The 517-nt window shown below is 56.7% G+C and overlaps 1 protein-coding gene across 1 annotated transcript in view; it reads right to left on the minus strand.

Moving 5' to 3' along the window:
- Positions 1–279, minus strand: part of enox1 (ecto-NOX disulfide-thiol exchanger 1) — a 40,176-nt gene extending 39,897 nt beyond the window's left edge. Inside the window, exons 1-2 of the mRNA XM_041950774.1 lie at positions 199–279; positions 1–110 (exon numbers count right to left, since the gene is read on the minus strand). The exon at positions 1–110 is cut by the window's left edge and continues 28 nt beyond it. Of these exons, the coding sequence (XP_041806708.1) occupies positions 1–110; positions 199–208 (120 nt within the window). The 5' untranslated portion in view covers positions 209–279. The remainder of the gene's footprint in view (positions 111–198) is intronic.
- Positions 280–517: the final 238 nt, after the last annotated feature.

Raw genomic sequence — 517 nt, forward strand, 5'->3', positions numbered from 1 at the left:
CACAGGCATGATGCCCAGGTTGTTCATGGCCGTGGCCCAGGCTCCATGATCGCTGACAGGGACGCTCAGGTGGTTCTGCTCAGCACCCAGACTGCCTACACCATCAGCTGCTGCACCACAGACAAACACAGAAGTCAGAGACAAGGGGGGGGGCAGGACCGAGGACACCGACAGGAAAGTGTCTGTATAATACTCTACCGCTGGCCATAGCAGGTCGTCTCGTCTCCCCTCTCTCTGCAGTCCTCTCATCAGAGCCGTCCTCTGGCCGACCGAGGGGTGGAGGGATGGACCGGTGGGAGGCAGAACGGACGGGTTCATCCAGTCGGAGCGATGGTCGCAGTCCACCTGTGGAAGGAAAGGGGGGGGAGTTCAGAGTGAAGACGATGATGAAATCAGAGATGAATCCCTGCGAGCGGCGATGAAGCATCGAGTCAAGAGCTGACGCGAAAGATCAGAAACCTGCAGCTAATTAAGACGCAAAGTTAAAATCCAACAGGGAGTCCTGAAAACACACACA

The sequence above is a fragment of the Chelmon rostratus genome, chromosome 13 (assembly GCF_017976325.1).
Source record: "Chelmon rostratus isolate fCheRos1 chromosome 13, fCheRos1.pri, whole genome shotgun sequence".
Lineage (NCBI taxonomy): Eukaryota > Metazoa > Chordata > Actinopteri > Chaetodontiformes > Chaetodontidae > Chelmon > Chelmon rostratus.